The following is a 23,445-nucleotide window of genomic DNA, read 5'->3' on the forward strand; positions in this document are numbered from 1 at the left end:
TAGTTCGATGAGGATAAAATTATATTGGTGTTGCACGACTACCGAAGATACCGAAGAAGAAAAACAATTGACTAACCGTAACCGCCTTAAGCAAGCATGTAGAGTTAAAGTAAATTATTTTTGCTGGAATTGTTAAGGATGTCTGAATCGGATTCTTCAAGTGATGATAACATTGAACAATTCAAGGATGCAGTTGATAAACAGCTTTTTCGTGATTCAATGTTCGGATCTAAGAATGAAAACGGTAAATAGTAACTTCCATTGCGCAATAGTATTTGTAAATTTTGTGTTGTTAGTACGAGGAGAAAATACGTTTTGTTCCTCTTCCTAGTAGATTTTTATTATTATTATTATTATTATTATTATTATTATTATTATTGTAAAACAATGTAGTTTCGGAAAAGTGAATCAGTTCTAATGGCTATAAATCTACTCGCCACGGAATGCATACAGAGATGGTATTGTGTTGTATTTGCTATGTTCGGTACAGGTTGAGGATACAGACTCAAGTGCATTTCTCATATAATTCACTGTTAGTACCTTCAAAATCATGCTTTAGGTGAACTTTACAACACACTGTAGCTGCGCATCGAGTAGGATAGGGAGAAGTAGAATACAGGAGAGTTGGGGTAACTTAGGGTAGTTTGGATTCGTTTTATTAAAACTTTTGGAGTGTAGGTTCTTGTAAGGATATCAGCTGAAGCGGGTATTGTAAAGTTCACTGAGTATTTTATAGTAACATGACATTCCCCACTGACGTACCGTAAAAAGATTATTCGTTCCAGAAACACGTATCAACGTTTTTTTTTTTTCTTTCTTGAAACAATTCATGAAGATATTCTACAATTATTTTTTTGCGACATGCTCAAATATTTGCGTACAGACTGATTTGTTGTGCAGACTGATGCATCATAAAAATGATTATTCATGCAAGAAGCTCACACCAGCCTGTCCTAGGTGGCCACTGCAAGCCGGATTTGTATCCGTTACACGTCGGGGTAGGATGTTCTGTTAAGTCCGTGCGTTGTCTCATAGGAAACAATGACGAAGTGACTGTGAGTGTATGCAAAAACTTATTCAAACAAAAGCGCACACGAAGCTGTGTTAGATGGCCACTGGAAACAGTAGTTCGCTCGTGCTTGCATGTTGTGTTTACAAATGTCTTAATACCATGTAGATAACAACCCTTGTGACAGTATCAAACTGTGTGCTGTAAATATAATTGAATTATCAGCAGGTTTACGAGTTTTTATGACACTTGTAATGGATTCACAGGAGTAACTTTACTCATGTAAACATAAACTTCATCTTCCTTATATCGTGTGAAAATACTTCGTTGGTGGAAATTAATATCTAATACAGACCTCTTTCATAATTATGTACTCACTCATTTTAGCTGTAAGAGTATCGTTTTTATGATGACCTATTGTAAACTTATACATGCAAGTTATGTGTGTGCTGACTTTACATTATGCAGTCCAGTTTTAATCGATACGAAACATAGGAGTGTTTTATTAGTGCTTTGCGTCAGATGGCGTTCTTGTACTTATGTAGATATGACACGCACGGTACAATTGTGTTATATATTTAGGCCTATGTTATAAAAATATATAAAACAGTGATAGGTGATCAGCAAGGTGGTGTTGCGTTTAATCGCGTCAGGACAGGGCGAGGCCCTGCGTGGAGTTGAGTCAATAGGAAACAGGCACGTTAGCGAGGGTAAGAGTTTTTTTTTTTTCCTTTTCTTTCAAAATCTGCTAATAAACGTATTTGTTCTCATGGTTGAAACTAGTACTGTTGTTCGTATCTTCGTAAGGATATCAACTGGAATGAACTTTGTATAGTTAACCCAAGTGGTCATTACAAGATAGCATTCATTGTGTCTGTTTCGATTCAGGACATGGCGAAGCTGATGAGTATAGCTAAGTTAGACAAGTGTGAAAGTAGGACGAAGTGGTCTCATGAGGCAGTGTGTTCTTGATGAATAGGAACTTTTCGATTAAGCATTTGAACGTATATAAAGCTTAAGTGCGTAAAAAACACAACAAATTGCAGGTTTTCCAATGCTCCTATATTTCCTATTTTTCCTATATATTTGCGTCTCTTCTTATAAACTAGCGAAAAAGTATTCATACACCTACCAAATGAAACAGAAAATAAACAAAAAATACAGAAAATTCAAGACGTCTAGAACAAATAGAAACGGAAGATGGCAAATAAGCTGAAGAAAATGAAACTGTAACTGGTACTTTTGCTGTTGTATATATTTCCTTAGATGCACTAAGTTCTGTGTGCAATTGTGTATTCAGATACTAAACAAACCAACTCTTTGTATCATGTGTTTTATGATATAAATTTTGTATTGGTTTTTACAACTCTTTTATACTTTCCTTATAGTCGTTGCTTATTACTGGTGAGCTACATACGAAAACATTGAGAAACTTGTATAAAATTTTGTAACGAGATAATTACCCATTTAGTTATATTTAGAGTAGAATATATGTTCATATAACAATTGGTGTAATTTGCATCTGATTTTTTTGTTTCTACTTATTTGACAATTGAAATGTTCATTTTTCACAGCTTCACGAAACCTCCTATATTTTTTCGTCGTGATTTCCTATATATATATATATTTTTTTTTTTCATTAGTGTTTGAAGCCTGAAACTGTGTTAGGTGGTCACTAGAAGCTAGCGGTGGGGGGCGCGGTGGCTCAGTGGTAGAGCGTTCACCTCTGGTGCTTGGGGTCCCGGGTTCGATCCCAGCCCCCGCCAAGTGAACTTTGTGGTGGACAAACACCGTGCTCGTGGGTTTTCTCGGGGTACTCCCGTTTCCTCCCACTTTCTTCATTCCACCATTTCACTCATCTCTCATTATCACCGTCTCCTTTAGCCTAACCGGCATAACCGTGGGACGTAAAACTCAAAGATTTCATTTTTCATTTATTTAGAAGCTAGCGTTGGAATAAAATTAAACTTTCTAATGATATTTGTAAGTTTACATATGATTTACATGCTTTGCGCCTACATAAATAACTTATTTTGACATTACTTTTGTTTTTTTGTTTAACGGACAGCACCCTGAATATAAAGTACACTTGCAAAGATAAAGGAGTAAAATGTTGCACGTTGCTGTTCTTATAGAGGATTGCATCTACAGAAGGCTGATATCCGTATATAGCTACTAAATAGTTACGAAAATCCATGGCACAAGATGTGGCAGTGCTAGATATATTTGTACTGGTACAGAAGGCAACATGGTTTCTATTGCAGAAGGCTCTGTTGGAGAACCACGAGGAGTTCTAGTCCCATTCATCTTTCACGGCTTTCTAGAGTCTGCTCACAGATGTTACGTGGCTCGTACCAAAAACCTTACTAAGCAATTCAATCCACATAAGTTCACTATAGTTCAGAACATATAACGTCGTTGGCCTCCCGCGCTTGGACCTGCTCGTCACTGGAGGTGTGGTAAGAGGGTAGCCAATCACCACCAACCGTTTCTGCGCTCAGAGAGCCACGATTAACCAAGCTGGCCATTCCCCATAAACTTCACTACAACTTTTTGCGGGAAGCAAACGACGTTGTACCTTCCTTAGTATAGTAGCCAAAGAAGCATTCAACAAGAAAAGATCGCTCTTAACTATAGTGCGTCCAGTAAGAGAACGTCTCTGACAGCTCGCAGTGACATTGCCACTACTCGCGTGTCAAGGTTTTTTTCGGTGCAACTGTAGTGGCAATTTAATTAATGGTATAAGACAGAGTGATTGTGGTTAGTAATACTGGTATCAAAGTAGGGGCTGCAGTGTCCCACCGCATGTGATAAGAAACGTCAGAGACCATCTCTTGTTGGCCGTGCTATAGCAGCCTTAGTATTGGACTTAGGAAGTTGTTGATCAGATGCTATATATGGAGCATTGGATTGTATGGTTCAGAGACTTGGACATTAAGGAAGTTAGAGAAGAAATATTTAGAGAGATTCGGAATATGGTGTTGGAGGAAGATGGAGAAGATAAAATGGACAGAAAGAGTAACAAACGAAACTGTTTTAAAATGGATAGGAGAGAAAAGGATGATTCTAGCTACCATGCTTCGTAGAAAGGCCACATCTTGTGAAGAAATTGTCTTCTTCATACCGCCATAGAAGGAAAGCGAGAAGTAGGAAGAAGAAGAACCAAGTTATTGATAATTTGAAAAATAGAAGAAAATATTGGGAGTTAAAATAGGAGGCCGAAAATGGAGAAACATGGAAGAAACATTTCCAGGCTCAAACTGAAATTAAGAAAGAAAAGAAAAAAACTCATTAGTCCCAGGACCTGCCAAAAGGCAGAATAATTAATAATAAGTCCATTAGTAGCTGGTTGAAAGATATGTATTCTAGCAGCCTCTTTCATATCCTGGTAGAATGCGAAAGACGATTTTGAGGTGTGTAACGAAACTTTGTATTAAATGGATGTGGACCACGTTAATCTCGTTTTCGTACATCTCAGGTAACTCCTGCTTGTAAATGGTCTCAGATATTTTCTGGTAGTACTATGAGTTGATTGTGTGGTTCTACTTCAGCCTTCGAATCTTTAGTTTCCTTCGTAACTACTTAGTCGGGAACCACTCTACACCCTTTCGAGAAAGCCTCTTTGCATGCTTGGACCCACTTTCTGAAGTTTCGAGCCCTTGTTTCTGTATATAATGGCTCTTGGTTCCCCGCAGTCAAGAAGGTACACCCACACCATACCCTATATGTAACCCACACCATACCCCATAGATGTAACGACGTACCCTCACCATTTGTTTGGCAGATGTCGCTCGTACAGCTACCAAGCGTTACACTTGCACTGCTGTCGGCGGACACTGGTAAATTGATGACCGCTTTGAATATCTTTTCAAGATTTATCCGGTGATGCAAGGTACTGTTGATCGTTCCCAAAGACACTTAGACGATTTCCCATCTGTCTTTGGATCGGGGAATTCTCTTCCATGACCATTTTGCAAAGTTTCGCCTACGTACTGGTGGTGGCTTGCTGGCATTGCCGTGTTCTTGATCCCTTTATTGGAGAAGCAAACATTAAGGCCACGGAATCCATTCCGATCACATCCTTGATTAAAATCAAACCCTTTCTCTTACACTGCTTCCTGATTATTGAAATACTAAACTTTGTACCGTAAAGTTAGTATAATGTCATATTTGATATATATTGTTTATGTTCATTAAGTTATTATTATTATTTGTTAATTTTTTCTCCGCTTAGAATTAAGCGTCCAGCAAGAGCAGAAGCATACTAAAAGGTACCTCCCTCCGTCTGTGAGGTTGAAGGAGGATGAAGAAGAAGGATTTCTTGATCTTGGTGTTTCCCGCAGCTTCCAGAGATTTGTAGCAGAACGCTTACAAAAGGTCATCGACAGGTAATTGTCTTATCATTAAACTCAGTAATATATTTTGTCATTTCGATGTTGCTATGAAAACAGTTTGGTATTATGCCTTAGTTCATAACAGTTCGCAGTATTATGAATACAGTTTTCAATAAGGATTTTTGGGATATCAGACAATGCAAAACGAAACTCAGGAATTCTGACTATCATTCCACTTACAGATTTCTGTAATTCGTGAATTTCTTTAAAAGGAATTTTAGTTCCGATAAACCTGAAACCGACATAAAAGATAAAAATGGGTTGAATTGTCTTTTTCTCCCAGATTGACAAAGTGCATTAAATAGAATGTATTACAATACGGTTTGCGTACAGCCTTAAAGCCCACCAATACTTTGGGAAAATACATTACCCAGTTTAAGAGTTATTACACGGATCCCAATGAAAATTCGGGCAAAACGAAATGAAATCTAAAAGTCCGAGTAAAGGAGCATATTAAAGATTAAAAAGCGGAAAATCCAATGTCAGGTTTCTCGGAGCCTTTAAAAGAAACGCAGCATAGGGTAGAAGATTCAAAAATTTTATTTGGAGCTAGAAATAAAATACAAAGACTGGTTTTCGAAAATTTATTTATTCATTAAAAAACAAAAAAAAAATAAGTAAATAAATAAATTTGCACAAGGGATGGTTGAGTGCAGAATGGGAGGCAGTAATTACAAAATTTTCACATGATTGGCATAACATTAAAAATAACATGAGCTGGCAACCGTCCGACAAGGAAAAAAAAAAAAGAGTACACAAATTGACTCTTCCATATTGTGGTCTGCATCAACTCAGTTCGAAAAATACCGACGTACTTGACATGTTTCCGTACAACACTGTTCTTCCATTTTTATTCCTTGATGTTTCTATTCTTTTTCTCCCTGTTTTTAACCTCCGAGACCAAGATTCCAGGGAAGAGTCGAAAGCTTGGAATTCTAAAGAATATTCAGGTTCGAATAGTTAAACCTTTGGGTAAATTAAATATGTGTTCAAAGTGCTATATCTCAGAGAGAAAAGATGAGATCTGTACCAAAACCTGTGTTTCGTACAATTTAGGCCTTTCTTTTATTTATTGCTGAGTGTGCAATGTACTTGCTACCCATAACTCATTTGAATCAGATTTATAGAATAATTTGAAGTTTTCTTTCTTTTAATGATTCTTATCTCTATCTGTTTTATAAGGAGTGAGTAGCCGAGAACTCAGTCTGTGGTGCAATAGATCCCTCCTATTCCAGACCTCTGTCTATTCCCAACTCTATTCTAGACCTAATGAACTTGTTAGTCAATAATATGTCAGTGGATTTTTTTTTTCTGAAGTTCTCCTGGTCATCGTAATGTTTTCATTCCACTTGTTTTTTCCGTGGTCATGTGTCTCCTTCAGTCTACATGGTATAATTATAGGAAATGAAATTAAAGACTTCATTTAATCATTATGAAATCAAATTTCTTCAAAACCAATTTTAAAAATTGTTCACCATTTACGAGGGAAGTTCGGGAGAAAACACTAGCTTGCAGAGAAACTAACAAAAAGAAAGCAGACTTTGGTAAATGAACTTCGGGGCCATTTTTCGCAAGGTGATAGTGCGCATTTAAAGTGTTCATATTACAAACTGGAAGAGCACAATGGTCTAAATTAGCAGTGAAAAAGTTTTCGACTCGTTACATATGTCGTACATTGCGCAAATTTTTTACTTGACGGCAGAATCAGTAGCATCTGTGAGTCACGGGTTCGATTCTTACTGGGGTCAACTTTTTTTTCTTTCTTTTCTTCAATTAATAAAGCAGACACTTATAGCTACAAGTAAAATAGTAATTCTCCATATGTTTATAATGAATTAACCATTTCACGTACCCGGCTTTTTGGGCTATTTTTTAGACTTTCAGTCAAGCAGCTACTGCATCGTCACTATTTATCCTAGGATCATGGTTCATATCTCATTCTCTTCAGAATGGAGCTGGCTTCAAATGGTACCACTTACATGCTCATGCCATATACCAGGAGCGGGAAAAATGATGTCAAAGGGAAAATTTTGGAGGGATTTTTTTTTCTCGCACTTTGGGCCCCTCTGGAGCGGCCCTGTGTGAACGTAGTACTTGGTATACTTAATGTGTGTGCCAAATTTCAAGTTTCTATCTTGAATACTAAGGGCGGGAGAAATGTTATCAGGAATTCCCACCATGCCCCAAATTACCGTAAAACGCCATGATCTCAGGTAAAACATTTCCTGAGACATCCCTAATTACCCTAGTCATGTTTCGCCCATCATTCTCTTCAGCTTAGAACTGCCTTTCAGGCGGTATGACTCACGTGTCTCCATAATGTATCTAAGGCGGGAAAATCCCGAAAAAAGGGATTTTTTGGGTCTAAATATCCTTTTTTTTTCAACTTTTAGCCCCTCTGGACCCACCTGTTATAACGCAGGGATCTGAAAAAATCTGATAAAATACTACTAGGTGTGCTGAATGTTTATGCACAATTTCAATCTTCTAGGTGCAAAAATAATACCGAAAATGTCCAAAATTCCCCTATACAGAAGTATATTTTGATAAAAATTCCCTGACACTTCCCTAATTACCCTAGGGTCATGTGTCGCACATTATTCTCTTCAGAATAGAACTGCCTTTCAGGCGGAACCATTCACTTGTCTCCATCATGTATCTAAGGCGGGAAAATCGCGAAGAAAGGGATTTTTTGGTAAAATATCTCTTTTTTTCAACTTTTTGCCCCTCTGGATCCCCCCCTGGTTTAACGCAGAAATCTGAAAAAAAATCTAGTAAATACTACTCGGTGGACTGAATGTATATGCAAAATTTCAATCTTCTACGTGCAAAAATAAGCCCGCCAAAAAATAATGAACATAGACCGGCCCCGCAATATTAAAAGAAAATATATATTTTAGAATTATGACGTCATCACCTCATATGTCTCGACGCAGGAAGGTGTGAAACCATACGTAAGGTCTTCTACAATGCCTCTGGACTTGAAAAACAAACAAAAAAAACCGGACGAAAAAGCTCAAATAGGAGAGCTATAACGCAATGTACCATGAAACACCCCGTATGATACAAATTGTACCATGGGATCCCCAAAGGGTTAAAACAATAGAAATGTTCAAATCAGTTAAAATCTTTCAATGTTCCATGTTAACTAGCAAAGAAATGTAATCTATTTCGTAAATATATTGATATCACGAGTTATATTATGGTTATCACAGTCGTGTAAAAAATGTTCAGGACATGGGTACTGATCCTTACCATGATGTAATAATATACATTTCTCAATACTCTTCCGTATATGGAATTAGTGTAGAATGTAAAACTCACGAAAAGGTGTGAATTTAAGCCATTCGTAGCTATTTAATACAATATTCATAGCATATTAAGCCGAATGGTTAGCATTTTCGATATGAGTATTATATCTCAATCCGATTTTCATTTTGACTCCCTCGTAGCTCAACACTTAACGTTGTCTTGTTTAGTCCGGGAGGTTGGATTTCGGTTCATAAGGTTCTCGAATCTATTGCTAATTAGTAGGTTAGCGTATCATATTGTCGATGCTTAAAAGGGTCGCTAAATGCTTTTAAAAGATGCCAGTAGAGGAGAACAGTTTCGGTGTTACCGTTGTGAGGCAGTGGGAAAGGTCTGCTCCATCACTTGCAATGCCAATATAAGTACACATCTCTAAAAGTTACATCTAGAATTCCAAACAGTTTGGCTGTTAGGCAAAGAAAGCATGGACTGGCGAATACATTCCGTACTTGTTTTCAAGGAGATATGTTTCAATAGGAGATGAAAATGTTAAATTTATAGTTAAAATGGGTAGAAAGTTTTTATATAAAAGCTATGAACATGCTTTAAAGAATTGAGTCGTTGTCAGGGATACACAATATGATTTGCTTTGAGAAAAGTGTTGAACATTTAGTAATGATATTGTGTAGATCGTGGTAGTAAGAGACGTGTTCTGAGATGGAATCATATAATGAAAGATCTATTACTTATGTGTGTGTACTTATGATATGGGTTTATTCTTAATTAAAGGGAGTTAAGTTTTATTGCATACATTGAGTTTATGAATGGAAGCTGGTGACCTACGAGTATCATTCCAAAAGTTTTGTAATACAGGAGAATTATACGTCTCCTGAACAGACTTTTGTAACATATGTTCAAAGTAATTCCTTACAGCAGCAATATACTTATTTATCCTCTCTTTCCACAAGTCAAAAACCTGGCGTTACTTTTGTCTTGGGATGCCCTTGAATAAGTTCATCATCAAAGCTTCAATTTCGTCTTCTGAATGAACACTGTAGTAGTATTTGCGTGACCTGATCGCGTTTTGGACTTTGACCCCGACCTTTGTGACGTCATAGGTCAAAGGTCAATGACCTAGGGGTACATAGGACCGCCCCCTCTAGATTTTGGCAGGGGTACCTTGGCCCACCCCCTAAATTTTGGTAGGGGTACATAGGACCACCCACCTTAAATTTTGGAAATTGCCAAATCTAAAAATTGGGTGTGGTAGCCTAGGACCATAGTATGTACCTCTATCAGCATTGGGGGTCTATGTCGTTCCCTTTCATGGGTAAAGAACTGCCAAAAATCAAATTTCGGAGGTTATTGAGCCCGTTTAATAAGGATTTAACACGTTATATGGGTATGTACAGAGGTTTATTACCTTTAAATGTTTATGTTCTCTTTTAAATTTGGGAATTATCAAATAACAAAATTCGGTAAACGTTTTCTAGGACCCATTGTAGATGTTGGTGTTCCTCTTATGGCCAAATATTCAAAATTTAAAGGTTATTGACCTATTTTTTGATACGGCTTTATTATTGAATAAGTACAGGATTTATTACTTTTTCATAAGACACAGGTGTATTTGTGTACCAATCTTAAATTTTGGGAGGGGTACATTTCTTATTGTCATATAAATAATTGGTAATTGTTCATTGGGTAAATCATTGTCAAATATTAGTATGATCACGTGATCAGTTATTGACCTATGATGGGATTAGGAGTCCATGACATTGGTACATTGAAACTTTGTAGGATAATTTGAAAGTTTTCAAAATGAAATTACGTCATTGGTTTGGATTATTCCCGCCTATGGACCAAATATAGACGTAAACAATACGATGTACCACGTGATTGACCTTGATGAGGTATTGTACAGAGATTCATTTCCTTTGTTGTGGTACTTCTTAAGTTTGAGTACACACTTGTAGAAAACAGTTGGTTCTACTCAGGTAAACAATTGACGGACATTATTGACCTTATTGAACATATTAATTCTAAGACTTAGGTATATCGAGAGAAGTATTCTTTAAATTTGGGAATTGTGATAAACAGAACTTTAACATAAGGCGCGAAATTTGAAACAATACTTTGAATTTTAGTCACAGCTCATAGTCTAAGATCATTTGTGGTGATTGATTTGACCTTGAGCTTTAGAAATCTGATAGCTAACCTTATTGAATCTTATGACTCATAGTCTTAAGGGAATACATGCTACAACCCTGAAATTTAGTCACAAGGTGATGTAATCTGACACTGGCAAAGTTAATGTTGATGCAATTTGATTGCTTGATCATTATTTTTCGTGCAATCTGATTGGCTGATCACTATTTTTCGTGCAATCTGATTGGTTGATGATTTTCAAATCTTCGCTGCATTCAGATTTTTTTGTTTAACATTTAAAAACTTTTTGAAATTTTTGTTTGAAACTTTGGTTTGACATTTTTTCGTTTGATATTTTTAGTTTGAAAATTTTTGTTTCGAAATTTTTTGGAATTTTTTTGAAATTTTTGTTTCAATTTTTTTTTGTTTGAAACTGGTTTGAAATTTTGTTTGAAATTTTTTCGAAATTTTTTGTTTGAAATTTTTGTTTCAAACTTTTTTTTGAAAAATGTTTGTTTGAAATTTTTTGTTTGTAATATTTTTTGTTTTGAAAATTTTTGTTTCAAAATTTGGTTTGAAATTTTTTCGTTTGAAATTTTTAAATTTTTTTTCGTTTCAAAACTGAAAAATTTTTGTTTGAAATTTTAGTTTAAAAAAAATGTTCAATTTTTTCTGTTGAAAAATTTTTTGTTTGAATATTTTTTTTCGTAATTTTTGTTTGGAAAATTTCGCTTTCAAATTTTTAAGTTTGTGCACTCACTAGCGAAGAACCGGAACTGCTTACAAGAGAATTTGGTTTGAAATTTTTCATTTGAATTTGTTGTTTAAAAATTTTTTGTTTGAAATTTTTGTTTCAAAGCTTGGTTGACATTTTTAAAAGTTTGTGCACTCATTAGTAAAAAACCGGAACTGTTTAGAACAAAAACCTCTGGCAACATTGTTTATCGCGATGCAATAGTACACGTCAGAACATGGGGCTACTTGAAATGAAAAAACACAAATCATTGAAATGGATCATTTTATTACACTGCACTGGTTAATCACATACATCCATACCAGATAAAGGATCTGGATATTGTCGATACAATGTATTTTGAACTTCTTGCACTAGTTTGTCTTTAGCGTATAATTTTAATTCCAGTTGAAGTGTTTTAAGGTCGATTGCAATATCAATTGGTGGAAACTCAATGTCCATTTGATCACAAATAAACTGTTTATCAATACAGGTATGCACCCACGAACGATGTTGACAACCATCACAACATCTAGATACATGTTGTACAATATGCATGACACATTTCTCAAAATAGTACTTTTTCAGGAATATACTTGTTTTGTTGCACAGTTCCACTGCATGTTTAACACACTGGAATACGTTGATGAATTTGTTCCATTCCGTTTGCATTAGATACACCATGCTGCGAGGGACATGCAATGTACTCTTTTTACGTAACAGCACCATCTTCTCTTCGAGGACTGTACGCAGCACCACTTCATGATTTGAGCCTAATGATTTGACTATGGTCACATTAGCTCATCATGAAAATAATCATTCATTTGGTCGATTCGTGAACATAATATTTGCCATTCTTCAAAGTTCAGTTGTACACCAAATTGTTCTGTTTTGCCCAATCGAATCACTGGTTCAAATGTTCTAGCACTGATACCAATCATCACATGTTTTGTTTGAAATATATTTATTGGATAATAGCTTGCGAAGATGAATTCTTTATCGTTAGAAGTACACATCTTTCCTGCTGAAACGCACTTGCTCAAATGATTTCATGGGATGACACTGTGTTTGCTGATTTATAGAACTACGGCTGACGTCATTGGAAAGAAATGTGCTGACGTTTGAATTCATGATTTCATCTCAATTGCTGACGTCATGCTGACCAACCAAATTCATAGATCGCATTCAGCATACAACTACATCTGATGTCAGGAATGTGCTGACGTTTGAATTCATGATTTCATCACAATTGCTGACGAAACCAAATTCACTGATCCGGCTGTGTACTAAATTCAAATTGATGACTTCGAGCCAAGAATCCTTTGTAACATAAAGATACAGATCCAGTATTTAAGAAACGCAGCAGTTCTTCTTGTTTTGATGCTTCCATGTGTAAATATCTTACTGGTAAAATTATATTCTTATCATTTTCAAGCTTCACTACGATTCTTAATCCAAACTTTGTGGAGATTTTTTGGCTAGCTAAGATTCTATAAGGTACATTCTGTTGTAAATCAGTAATCTTGGTAAATGATTTCATCACATCACGTGTGTTTAGAAACTGCAGACAAGTAGCCATGATGATGTTATCATGAATACTAACTCGAACGATACTTATATATGATGCAAAACTGATGATGTTGCATTATCATGTTCTGACGTGTACTATTGCACCATCATAAACAATGTTGCCAGAGGTTTTTGTTCTAAACAGTTCCGGTTCTTTACTAATGAGTGCACAAACTTTTAAAAATGTCAAACCAAGCTTTGAAACAAAAAAATTTTCAAACCAAATTTTCTTGTAAGCAGTTCCGGTTCCTCACTAGTGAGTGCACAAGCTTAAAAATTTGAAAGCAAAATTTTCCAAACAAAAATTTCGAAACAAAAATATTCAAACAAAAAATTTTTCAACAGAAAAAATCGAACATTTTTTTAAAACTAAAATTTCAAACAAAAAAATTTTTCAGTTTTGAAACGAAAACAATTTTAAAATTTCAAACAATATTTTGAAACAAAAATTTTCAAAACGAAAATATTACAAACAAAAAATTTCAAACATTTTCAAAAAAATTTTGAAAAAAATTTCAAACAAAAAATTTTCAAACAAAAAATTTCGAAACAAAAATTTTCAAACTAAAAATATCAAACGAAAAAATGTCAAACCAAAGTTTCAAACAAAAATTTCAAAAAGTTTTTAAATGTTAAACAAAAAAATCTGAATGCAGCGAAGATTTGAAAATCATCAACCAATCAGATTGCACGAAAAATAGTGATCAGCCAATCAGATTGCACGAAAAATAATGATCAAGCAATCAAATTGCATCAACATTAACTTTGCCAGTGTCAGATTACATCACCTTGTGACTAAATTTCAGGGTTGTAGCATGTATTCCCTTAAGACTATGAGTCATAAGATTCAATAAGGTTAGCTATCAGATTTCTAAAGCTCAAGGTCAAATCAATCACCACAAATGATCTTAGACTATGAGCTGTGACTAAAATTCAAAGTATTGTTTCAAATTTCGCGCCTTATGTTAAAGTTCTGTTTATCACAATTCCCAAATTTAAAGAATACTTCTCTCGATATACCTAAGTCTTAGAATTAATATGTTCAATAAGGTCAATAATGTCCGTCAATTGTTTACCTGAGTAGAACCAACTGTTTTCTACAAGTGTGTACTCAAACTTAAGAAGTACCACAACAAAGGAAATGAATCTCTGTACAATACCTCATCAAGGTCAATCACGTGGTACATCGTATTGTTTACGTCTATATTTGGTCCATAGGCGGGAATAATCCAAACCAATGACGTAATTTCATTTTGAAAACTTTCAAATTATCCTACAAAGTTTCAATGTACCAATGTCATGGACTCCTAATCCCATCATAGGTCAATAACTGATCACGTGATCATACTAATATTTGACAATGATTTACCCAATGAACAATTACCAATTATTTATATGACAATAAGAAATGTACCCCTCCCAAAATTTAAGATTGGTACACAAATACACCTGTGTCTTATGAAAAAGTAATAAATCCTGTACTTATTCAATAATAAAGCCGTATCAAAAAATAGGTCAATAACCTTTAAATTTTGAATATTTGGCCATAAGAGGAACACCAACATCTACAATGGGTCCTAGAAAACGTTTACTGAATTTTGTTATTTGATAATTCCCAAATTTAAAAGGGAACATAAACATTTAAAGGTAATAAACCTCTGTACATACCCATATAACGTGTTAAATCCTTATTAAACGGGCTCAATAACCTCCGAAATTTGATTTTTGATAGTTCTTTACCCATGAAAGGGAACGAGGTGGACCATCCAAATTTATAGTGATACATAGTGAAGTCCTGTACTATGATACCAAATGCTTATATTAAACAATTTCTAAAACCGAGTGGATGAGCCAAGATACCCCCTCCCAAATTTTCAAAGGGTGCATCAATGTACCCATGTTTTATGATAGGAAATGGACCACTATACATAATCATATAACCATATAAGGTAATAGGACCTCATCCAAGGGGATAAATTAGGCCAAAACCAAACACGTGGTTGTACTAAAATTTGGCAATTTTTTACTCATGAAAGGGAACGAGGTGGACCACCCAAATTTATAGTGATCTATATTAGGGTTCTATACTATAATACCAAATGTTTAAATTAGGCAATTTGCAAAATTAAAGGGATGGGCCAAGTTACCCCTCCCAAAAATTTAAAGGGGTGCATCAATATACCCATGTCTTATAATAGGAAATGGACTAATATACATGACCATATAACCATATAAGGTAATAGGACCTCATCCCAGGGGATAAATTGAGCCAAAACGAAATACGTGGTTGTACTAAAATTTGGCAATTTCGTACCCATGAAAGGGAACGAGGTGGACCACCCAAATTTATAGTAATCTACATTAGGGTCCTATACTATAATACCAAATATATAAAATGGGCAATTTCCAAAATTAAAGGGGTGGGCCAAGTTACCCCTCCCAAATTTTTAAAGGGGTGCGCAAATGTACCTATGTCTTATGATAGGGAATAGACCCCTATACATAACCATATAACCATATAAGGTAATAGGACCTCATTCAAGAGGATAAATTGGGTCAAAAGACCAAACACGTGGTACAACGTATTGCTTACGTTTATATTTTGGCAATTTTGTACCCCTAAAAGGGAACGAGGTGGACCACCCAAATTTATCATAATACATGTTAGGGTCCAGTACTATAATACCAAATGTTTAAATTTGACAATTTCCAAAATTTAAGGGGTGGGCTAAGGTACCCTTCCCAAATTTTTAAAAGGGTGCACAAATATACCCATATCTTATGAAAGGGAATGTACCCCTGTATACGCCCATATAACTATATAGGATAATAACACCTCATCAAAGGGATAAATTACGTCAAAAACCCCCGAAATTTGAATTTTTGGCAATTTTTTGCCCATGAAAGGGAACGACATAGACCCCCAATACTGATAGAGGTACATACTATGGTCCTAGACTACCACACCCAATTTTTAGATTTGGCAATTTCCAAAATTTAAGGGGGTGGTCCTATGTACCCCTACCAAAATTTAGGGGTGGGCCAAGGTACCCCTGCCAAAATCTAGAGGGGGCGGTCCTATGTACCCCTAGGTCATTGACCTTTGACCTATGGCGTCACAAAGGTCGGGGTCAAAGTCCAAAACGCGATCAGGTCACGCAAATACTACTACTGTATTCCCGCAAACGCATTTTAAGGTTAAGGGACGACCAAAAGTCACACATAGCTAAATCAGGGGGAATAGAGGGAATTCTAAAGTAGTTTGACATGGTTAGCGTGGAGATACTCCCTGTTTGCAGTGTGTGAGGAACCATTACCATGGTGGAAGATTAAACCTCAGATTTTCAGGATTGAAGAGCATAGGGCAAACACACTATTTGTATCAGTTTGTTGTAACAGTTGTTTGTTCTTTAACCTAATAGCTGCGACTAAACCAGTGCTGCGGAAGAATACGCCGTACATGACTTTCTTCATTGCTCGCTGTTTTTCGTAGTTGTTATGTCGGGTCATCTTCAGCGGTTTTTCGGCAAGTGGGTGGTCATAAAAAAAAAAAAAAAAAAAAAGTATGTAGGTTTCATTACTTGTAACACAGAAAAAATTTGGTGTCCATCTCTGTCGAACATTAAAGTTTCACCTGGAATTCTGACGCTTTTTACATTTTGAAAGTCTTTTTTTAGTTGCATATATTCGTGCAAAATTGTATGCACTGACGAAATTCCAGTAGCTAAAGCCTTTTCTGTCCTTGCAGAGCAGCTTTGGATACACAAGGCTTGTACAGAAGCCTCAAATTGCGGCGTTGTTGAACACGAAGGTGTTCCTTCACGGACTTCATCTTGCAATGACTTCTGACCCCCTTGTACCATTTAGACACTATCATATGTGCTGAAGCAACATCACCAAACGTTGATATCAACCTCTCGTGACAGTTTGTTTTAGGCAAACGCGAAAGTCAGAGTAAACCGTGGCTCAAAATGCTTCACATAACTTCTCCATTCGTACAATTAGAATATCCACACTTTCGATCACAAATGTCATAATACTACAAAAATCAGAGATCACGCGCTGAAGTTCTTCTTGTCTTCAACCTCCTGATGTCGTACCTGTAACAAGAAAAAAGAAAGACATAGCAAAGACAAGATTTTATCTTTTATAGATTTTTTGTATATTGAAAAATATATGGAATGGCCCTTTTTTTGCAAGTTAGTCGAAAATGTGTGTAAACAATTTCAGTTATACGAGATGTGATTGAAAAGTTTTAAGACTGGACTTGTAATTTTAGAATGGCAGTACCCACAGGCTATTGTGATGGATCTCCTTCAAAGTAGTCCGTTGCTGAATGAACACACCGATTCCATCGGTGTTTCCACTTCTGGAAGCATTCCTGAAAATTATTTTCCGTGATGGTGTGAAGCACTCTCTCCGTATTTGCTTGAATGTCCTCAGTTGAGTCAATCTCTTCCCTTTCAATGACAATTTTAATTTAGGAAAGAGATAGAAGTCGGCCGGGGCCAAATCTGGGAAATACGGGGGTTTCGGAAGCACAGGAATGTTGAATTTGGCCCAAAATTCCTGTATTAAGAACGCACAATGCGCTGGTGCAGTGTAGTGGTGGAGAATCCAATTCTTTTTTCCCAGAGGGCAGGCCTTTTGCGCCGCATGTTTTCGCGCAGACGCTGAAGGACACCTTTGTATTATTATTCCTGGTTGACTGTCTGCCCCCTAGGGGCAAATTAATGATGCACGATACCCTTAGAATCGAAAAAAAAACACCAACATTGTCTTCACATTTGAGCGACTTTGTCGCACTTTCTTTGGTCTTGGTGAATCTGGGCTCTTCCACTGAGAAGATTGGGCCTTTGTTTCTGGGTCATGCCCATAAACCCACGATTCATCACCTGTTATTACCCTATTCAAGAACTTTGAGTCCATTTCGGCTCGATTAAACAGTTCTTGGAACATGTCAAGTCTGAGTTGTTTCAGCTCGTGTGACAACACTTTTGGAATGAATTTCGCGGACACTCGACGCATGTTCAAATCATCAGTTAAAATTGACTGAACCACATAGAAACTTAAATTGAGCTCTTCAGCCATCTCCCTAATTGTAAGTCTACGGTTCAAGCGCACTAAATTGCCAACTTTCGCAATGTTTTCGTTAGTTTTTGATGTTGAAGGCCGGCCAGACCGGGGGTCTACTGACTCGCAGCCATCTTTGAATCAGTGAAACCAGATAAACACGTTTGACTGGCTCAGACATTTGTCTCCAAAAGCTGTTTTTAAGAGTTCGTAAGTCTCCGAAGCACATTTCCCAGTTTTAAAACAAAATTTCACACAAACGCGTTGTTCCAATTTTTCATCCATTTTGTGCACTTAAAATCTGCCAAGACACACACACACACTCCCGCACTCAACTGGTTGCTACACCGTACTGCAGCGTTTCCCAACTTTTTTCAACATGCAGCACACTACGGGTGTAACATGGATTCTCGCGGCACACTTATAGATATTATTATTTGTAAATATAAAACATACTGGTATTTTTTCTTTGATTACTGATTTCCTTCGCACAGAGAAGAAAGCTCGATCACTGGGTTTTCCTCTGATAAATCACTATGCTTATTTTTCATTCTAATTTAAAAACAGAAAATAAGTGCAATGAAATGTTAGACTCAGGTTATTAAAAATACGCTTCCTTTTTCGAAAAATGTATCCAACCTTTTACTAAGAATGATCGTTAAATAACGAACGAACAAACAAATCTCTTTTGCTTTTAAAACACAAATGTAGGTAATCTGTCGAAAGGATTGAATGATATTTTAAATTTTCAAGTTACGAAATAGTCTGCAACAATTAAGAAGCAATAATGGTCATAACAATAACAAATATTTTTTTTTTCAACATTAGAAATATACAGAAAATTAGCACGGTATGAAACTTAAAATTGTAGTTCATAGTAGAGGTTCATAGTAATGTGCAATACAAATACACATTTTCCCCTACGTTTTGCAATTTGATTGCTATAGAAATAATAATTGTGTTTTAATATCCTCGCGGCACACCAGCGGCCCATTCACGGCACACCGGTTGGGAAACGCTGCCGTACTGAATAAAGATATCTCGGTGCATGTTTCAACATGTCTTAAGGACACACCAAGCCACCGTTTCCATGCTAACGGGCGATTATATCTACTTCTCCTGAGCAGTGTTGCCACCTGTCTTAAAACTTTCCAATCACACCACGTATTAGGCAGAGCATTGAAATGTAGTTATAGTGTATGCATGTAAATGTAAATTAAGTGCCGTGATCTGTCTTATTTCTGATATATACTTTTTTTTTTTTTTTTCATAGTCAACTGAAGGAAGTGAAGCACAACCGTGAATGCTTACGAAACAATCATTTGGATAACGATGAAGGAGGTATTCGATTGCTTTCAAACTCTGTCAGTTTTATTCGTGATAACGACAATCAAGATAACCCCAGTAGAAGGGACACGAAGAGACGTCGACAGTCAGAGTGTTCCAGTGGAACAGACAGCGAGGAGCAAAGTAGAGTAATCGCTGCAGCTGTGACACCTGATTGGGTGATTAACAAGAAAGGGGCGTATGGGAAATGTTGTTACAGAGGAGAGGTCATAACGATAGGAGGAAGTAGTGACGTGAATGAAGAAAGTGTTCCTAATAAAAAGAAAAAGAAGAAGAAGAAAAAGCGTGAAGAAATTAAGGAGAATGATTTGACCACTGAGGACAATAGTGTTGTGAGAACTTTCTCGAAAAATTCAACAGAAAATATAGACAGTGGTGAATCTTTACCAACGAAGAAAAAGAAAAAGAAGAAACGAAAATTAGGGGATGTGATGTGTAGTGAAATAGACAGTAAGAGTTCCCCGAATGTGGAAAACATTACTGTGGAAGAAGAAAACTGTAACGCGGAAATTTTGATACATGACGACGTCAGCGTCAGTGAAAGAAAGAAAAAGAAGAAGAAAAAGCATAAGAGTTCTAGTGATAGTGTAAATGAAGAATATCATACGAAAAAATAAAACAAAAGATTTATCCTCAAATACGTAATGAAAATATAATAGTTGTTGAAATGACATTTCAGAGCTCGTTTACACCAAGAGGTGGACGTTTGTTTGATGGAGAAAAAGAAAGTGTTAAAAATAGAATATAAGTTAATAAATATACTTTTTATTTGTTAAAAATATTTTTTAGCTGATTCTAATGTAATTTCTTGTGAGTGTGTTTCTGTATTCATAATGGGTTTATTCCTACTTCTAGGACATACAAGAAGCCGCGGTGGTTCAGTGGTAGAGCCTTTGGTGCATGGAGTCCATGGTTCGATCCCAGCTCGCGATAAGTGAACTTTGTGATGGATAAATACCGTGTGCGTGGGTTTTTTTCGTGTCTTCCAGTTTCCTCCCACTTTCTTCATTCCACCGTTTCATTAATTTCTCATCATCACCGTCTCCTTTAGCCTCACCGGCATAACCGTGGGACGTAAAAGTCTAAGTTTTTTTTTTTTCATATTTAGAAGTTTCCATATAAATGATCCTTGAGCAGTATTGTCTTGATGTAAAAAATATACTATTTTATATTTCTCTAGCTTCCCTTTTTATCTTCTACTACGTCAATTAAAATACTATTTCGTCTTGGACAATATCCTAACATTAAAAAAAATAATGTAGTAAAAATAATTTCGTATTTTCCTAAGCATTCGAAGTGATTGCGAAAACTCACGTACAATATTTTTTGTCGTCTTTTCGTAATGTCCATCTTTTGGTTCAGTGCTCGGTGTCCACAATGCAATATTCTATATCTAAGTTATTTTTGTTGCTCTTCATTCAGTGACTTACACAGGCCCATATTTAGGTAAGTGCTATTCTGTCCTCGAGCACAGGGCGGCAGAATTTTGGAACTCTTTTTAAAATTCACAATAAAATAATATTTAAAACTAGCAACCCAAAGAGTCCCGCGCAAGCGCGAGAAAATATGTTAGTTTAATTCGCTCTAGTTACATTAGTTAATAATTAGCTATCTTACCAGATAATTTTTAAAAATCATTCTTTCCCACTCCCCACCGCAAGGGTGAGGATAAACTTGAACATCGTGAAAACTGATACCGTTAAGTTAAACGACCTCGAAAACCATGAATTCAACATTAATATATGTCGTTTTCGACTACTTTAAAATCTCGCCACCTCGCTGAAGAGTGGAGTATAATCTTGAAGTTGAATTGGATTAAAACTGTCACTATTCATCTCAGCGACTCCAAAAACTATGAATTCAACTCTAATATTGGTCGTTTTCGGAAGGGGGCGGCAAATTATTTAGAGAACAGGGGCGCACAATATATAAATATGGGCCTGGACTCACGTGGAGTGTTTCTTATATCACCACAGTCACCTTAAAAAGATATTTTACCTTTTCTCACATTGCCTTCTGTTTATCGTTTACATTTCATATGTTCGTTAATAATATTAAACAGGTATTAAAAACTAGTCATATATTCTAGTCTCTTTTGTCAAACTTGAATAATGATCACACCTTCCATCATCTCAGCTAGTAGTAAACACTCTTCAATGTAAACACACGTGGCAAAATGACCACAAGCTTTCATTTGACACCTGGATGAGCCCAATAATTGCAAAAATAAGGAAGCTGTGGTAATTTAGTTCCATGATACTGTACCGGAAAGTGAAATTGAAGCAAAATTCACATTTTTTAAAAATTTCTCTCCGGCATATTAATCATCCAAAAAATCGGAAAAAGAATAATTTAGCATAATTTCATTGGTATTAATGTATGAAAAAAAAAATTGAAGAGAATCTCAGACATTGAAGCACAGTGTTCTAGATGATTTGACATGGAATGACCCTATTGCGAGCGGTGATGATATTTAATGCGAAAAGCAAAAAGGCTAATACTCACTGCAAAAGATATATAGTAGAATTTTTTTTTCTACATGAAACAAGTAGCCTTTTTGCTTTTCTCAAATCTAATTTTACTTTCTCATCTAACTTGTTGTCTACCACTTTCCTCCCTGGCTATATTTTTCAGTGGGATTCCACTAAAATCAGCACAAACTTATAATCCGATAACTGCACTTTTTTGTTATCATTAGCGTTTTATCATAATTTCTACTATACTGGTTCGCTACTTGCTGCAAATTTAGAAGCTCCCATATACAAATGTCATTAGGTAACTTTGCTTTAATACTCTATTGATTGTAGTCTTTATCATGGCATTCAAGAAGACAAGTTTCATATAAGTAGATATACAATGTAATAGTGCTACTTAACATGTATTTGTTCTTCCTATTCCATTACTTCTTCCATATAAGTACTTTCAGACTTTGTCCACTTTCTCAACTACACAAAATTTTGGGAGGGACGTTTCTTCCCTGTCTCTTCTACCAAAGGCGGGCGTCAACACCATAATCATTATTCTCACCATTCCAGCTCGCACCAAGTGAACTTTGTGGTGGAGAAACACCATGAGCGTGGGTTTTCTCGGGGTTCTCCCGTTTCCTTTCACTTCCTTCCTTCAACCATTTCCTTCATTTCTTATCATCATCGTCTCCTTTATCCTCGCCGGCGTAACTTAAAGATTTCATTTCATTTTTCCTTTTTGTTTTACCTCCTTCATATCACAGCATTCAGAAGATGTTAAACTTAACAGTATATATAACATTTTTTTTTTTTTTTTTACATATCTCCATTTCCCGTCAGACACGTCCGCTCTCTCATATAATCTGTGTTTAGAAGCAAAATGGTCATGACAGAAATACAAATACAAAGAGCTATATATATTGAGAAAAATATGCAACAAATACATATATCTCATTAGGAAATTAAATATTATAGTGACCAATATAAACAAAATAATTCTATTTGACTGAGTATTTTAAGAGTTACAGATTCGTAAGATTTAAGGGCAAGTTGCAGATAAGTTAACAAAATCTATTTCTACTTATTTGACTAAATTAAATATACACAAACTTCTGTTGAACGTTTTTATTTGCAATAGAAGTTCGAATTCCAAATGTAAGTGTAAAAATGATTTACATAAAGCAGAAAATAACTTAATTTGAATGTACCGAATAAAAAATCTAAGTCCTTAAACCTGCTACACTTTCAGAAAGATAACAAACACTACATTTACTAAATTTGTCGCTTGTAATACACCTCAAATTAGTCACTATATATATATTCTTGTAAGAACAATTGGCGACATCCATAAATAATATATTCTCAATAATATCAGAATGATTAAAATTACATATATTTTCCGTACATCAATTTATCCCATTATGCACCAAAATGTATATATTAAGTCCTGTGTATGACCTA

At 35.7% G+C, this 23,445-nt stretch overlaps 1 protein-coding gene across 1 annotated transcript; it reads left to right on the forward strand.

Moving 5' to 3' along the window:
* Window positions 1–15: 15 nt before the first annotated feature.
* LOC145692626 (uncharacterized) lies at window positions 16–20,300 on the forward strand. The gene is made up of 3 exons (XM_081767959.1): window positions 16–244; window positions 5,244–5,397; window positions 19,446–20,300. The coding sequence occupies exons 1-3, from the start codon at window positions 139–141 to the stop codon at window positions 20,134–20,136; spliced, it is 951 nt and encodes a 316-aa protein (XP_081624085.1). The 5' UTR covers window positions 16–138; the 3' UTR covers window positions 20,137–20,300.
* The last annotated feature ends 3,145 nt before the right edge of the window (window positions 20,301–23,445 follow it).

This window comes from Thermobia domestica, chromosome 8 (genome assembly GCF_964235325.1).
Source record: "Thermobia domestica chromosome 8, izTheDome1.hap1.1, whole genome shotgun sequence".
Taxonomy (NCBI): Eukaryota; Metazoa; Arthropoda; class Insecta; order Zygentoma; family Lepismatidae; genus Thermobia; species Thermobia domestica.

Coding starts and splice junctions, on each gene's coding strand:
- LOC145692626 (XM_081767959.1), top strand. CDS start 139: ATGTCTGAATCGGATTCTTCAAGTGATGATAACATTGAACAATTCAAG. Junction 245..5,243: donor CGGATCTAAGAATGAAAACG/GTAAATAGTAAC, acceptor TTCTCCGCTTAG/AATTAAGCGTCCAGCAAGAG. Junction 5,398..19,445: donor TTACAAAAGGTCATCGACAG/GTAATTGTCTTA, acceptor TTTTTTTCATAG/TCAACTGAAGGAAGTGAAGC.